This window comes from Meleagris gallopavo, unplaced genomic scaffold, assembly GCF_000146605.3.
Source record: "Meleagris gallopavo isolate NT-WF06-2002-E0010 breed Aviagen turkey brand Nicholas breeding stock unplaced genomic scaffold, Turkey_5.1 ChrUn_random_7180001869346, whole genome shotgun sequence".
Lineage (NCBI taxonomy): Eukaryota > Metazoa > Chordata > Aves > Galliformes > Phasianidae > Meleagris > Meleagris gallopavo.
This window is the reverse complement of record NW_011134352.1, coordinates 21,655-23,462: the sequence shown is the minus strand read 5'-3', so window position 1 is coordinate 23,462 and position 1,808 is coordinate 21,655. Positions and strand designations below refer to the sequence as shown.

Below are 1,808 nucleotides of genomic sequence, written 5' to 3'. Positions count from 1 at the left end.
CCATCTCCCTCCCTCTCCCCCCGCAGGCAGACGGGGATGGGGCTGGGGGGCAGCATGGCTCGTGTGGGCAGCATGGTGGCCCCCCTGGTGCGGATGGGGGCCGACGTGGCCCCCCTGCTGCCCCCCCTGGTCTATGGGGCGGCCCCCGTCGTGGCGGCCATCGCTGCCCTTTTCCTCCCCGAAACGCGCAACGCTCCGCTGCCCGAAACCGTGGAGGACGTGGAGAGGCGGTGAGGGGACCCCCAGACCCCCCAAAATTTCCCCCCTTTTTTTGACCCCCAAAAAAATGAGGCAGGGGTTGGGTTGGACCCGTTCCTCCGGGGGGGGCGAATGGGGTGGAGGGAGGGGGGTTCTGGGGTGAGAAGCGAAGATTTTGGGTAAGAAATGAAGGAATTCTGTAAGAAGTGAAGGATTTGGGTGAGAACCGAAGGATTTGGGATAAGAACTGAAGATTTCGGGGTAAAAAGTGAAGATTTGGGGTAAGAACTGAAGGTTTTGGGGTGAGAAATGAAGGTTTTGGGGTGAAGAATGAAGATTTTGGGGTTAGAACAGAAGGATTTGTGCAAGGGTTTGGGTAAGAAGTGAAGGATTTGGGGTAAGAACTGAGGGATTTGGTTAAGAAATGAAGGTTTGGGGGTAAGAAGTGAAGGTTTGGGGTAAAAAGTGAAGGTTTTGGGGTAAGAAGTGAAGATTTTGGGGTAAGAAAAGAAATTTTGTAAGAACTGAAAAATTTGGGTAAGAAATGAAGGTTTTGGGGTAAGAAGTGAAGATTTGGGGTGAAAAGTGAAGGTTTTGGGGTAAGAACTGAGGGATTTGGTTAAGAATTGAAGGATTTGGGGTAAGAAGTGAAGGTTTGGGGTGAGAAGTGAAGATTTTGGGGTGAAAAGTGAAGGATTTGGGGTAAGAACTGAAGGATTTGGGGTAAGAAGTAAAGGATTTGGGGTAAGAAGTGAAGATTTGGGGTGAAAAGTGAAGGATTTGGGGTAAGAAGTGAAGATTTGGGGTGAGAACTGAAGGATTTGGGGTAAGAACTGAAGGATTTGGGGTAAGAAGTGAAGATTTGGGGTAAGAAGTGAAGGATTTGGGGTAAGAACGGAGGGGTTTGGGGTGAGAACTGAAGGATTTGGGGTGAGAACTGAAGGATTTGGGGTAAGAAGATTTGGGGTAAGAACTGAAGGATTTGGGGTAAGAAGTGAAGGATTTGGGGTAAGAAGTGAAGATTTGGGGTAAGAAGTGAAGATTTGGGGTAAGAAGTGAAGATTTGGGGTAAGAAGTGAAGGATTTGGGGTAAGAACTGAAGGACTTTTGTGAGAAGTGAAGATTTGGGCTGAAAAGCGAAGGATTTGGGGTAAGAACGGAGGGGTTTGGGGTCTCCCCACAGCGGGGGCCACCTGAAGGACGATGAGGTCACCGTGCCGCTGAGCGTCATCAGGACCCAGGACAGCGCCTGAGGGGTCACTTCCGGGGTCACTTTGGGGTCATGACCCCGGAAGTACCCCCCACTGCCCCCCCGCCAACCCCAAATCCTATTTATTTCCCCCAATAAAAGCTCTGCCCCGGTTGGGGCGGTTTTGGCCCCGGGTTTCATTCATCCCCCACAGAGGGAAAAGGGTTGAGATGGAAAAAACACCAAAATGGGGGTTTTTAGCCCCAAAAAGAGGGCGGGACAAAACCGACGTCAGCGCCCGGAGAAACCACGGGGAAAAATGAACCCAAAAAGGGCTTTTTCACCCCAAAAACGAGTGCAGAAAACCTACAGTTTCAGCCCGGAAGTAAAACCCTAAAAAAGGGCTCTTTTCACCCCAAAA

General features: G+C 50.6%; 1 protein-coding gene across 1 annotated transcript; it reads left to right on the top strand.

Annotated features, from left to right (window-relative positions):
• Window positions 1–17: 17 nt before the first annotated feature.
• Window positions 18–1,787, top strand: LOC104916079 (solute carrier family 22 member 6-like). Its single transcript, XM_010727053.3, has 2 exons — window positions 18–230; window positions 1,382–1,787. Exons 1-2 carry the CDS (start codon window positions 37–39, stop codon window positions 1,449–1,451), a joined length of 264 nt encoding a protein of 87 aa, XP_010725355.1. The 5' UTR covers window positions 18–36; the 3' UTR covers window positions 1,452–1,787.
• The last annotated feature ends 21 nt before the right edge of the window (window positions 1,788–1,808 follow it).

What these genes read in the sequence shown, in the direction of transcription:
- LOC104916079 (XM_010727053.3), top strand. Translation starts at nt 37, where the DNA reads ATGGGGCTGGGGGGCAGCATGGCTCGTGTGGGCAGCATGGTGGCCCCC. An exon ending in GTGGAGGACGTGGAGAGGCG is followed by an intron (nt 231 to 1,381) that starts GTGAGGGGACCC and finishes GTCTCCCCACAG; the next exon opens with CGGGGGCCACCTGAAGGACG.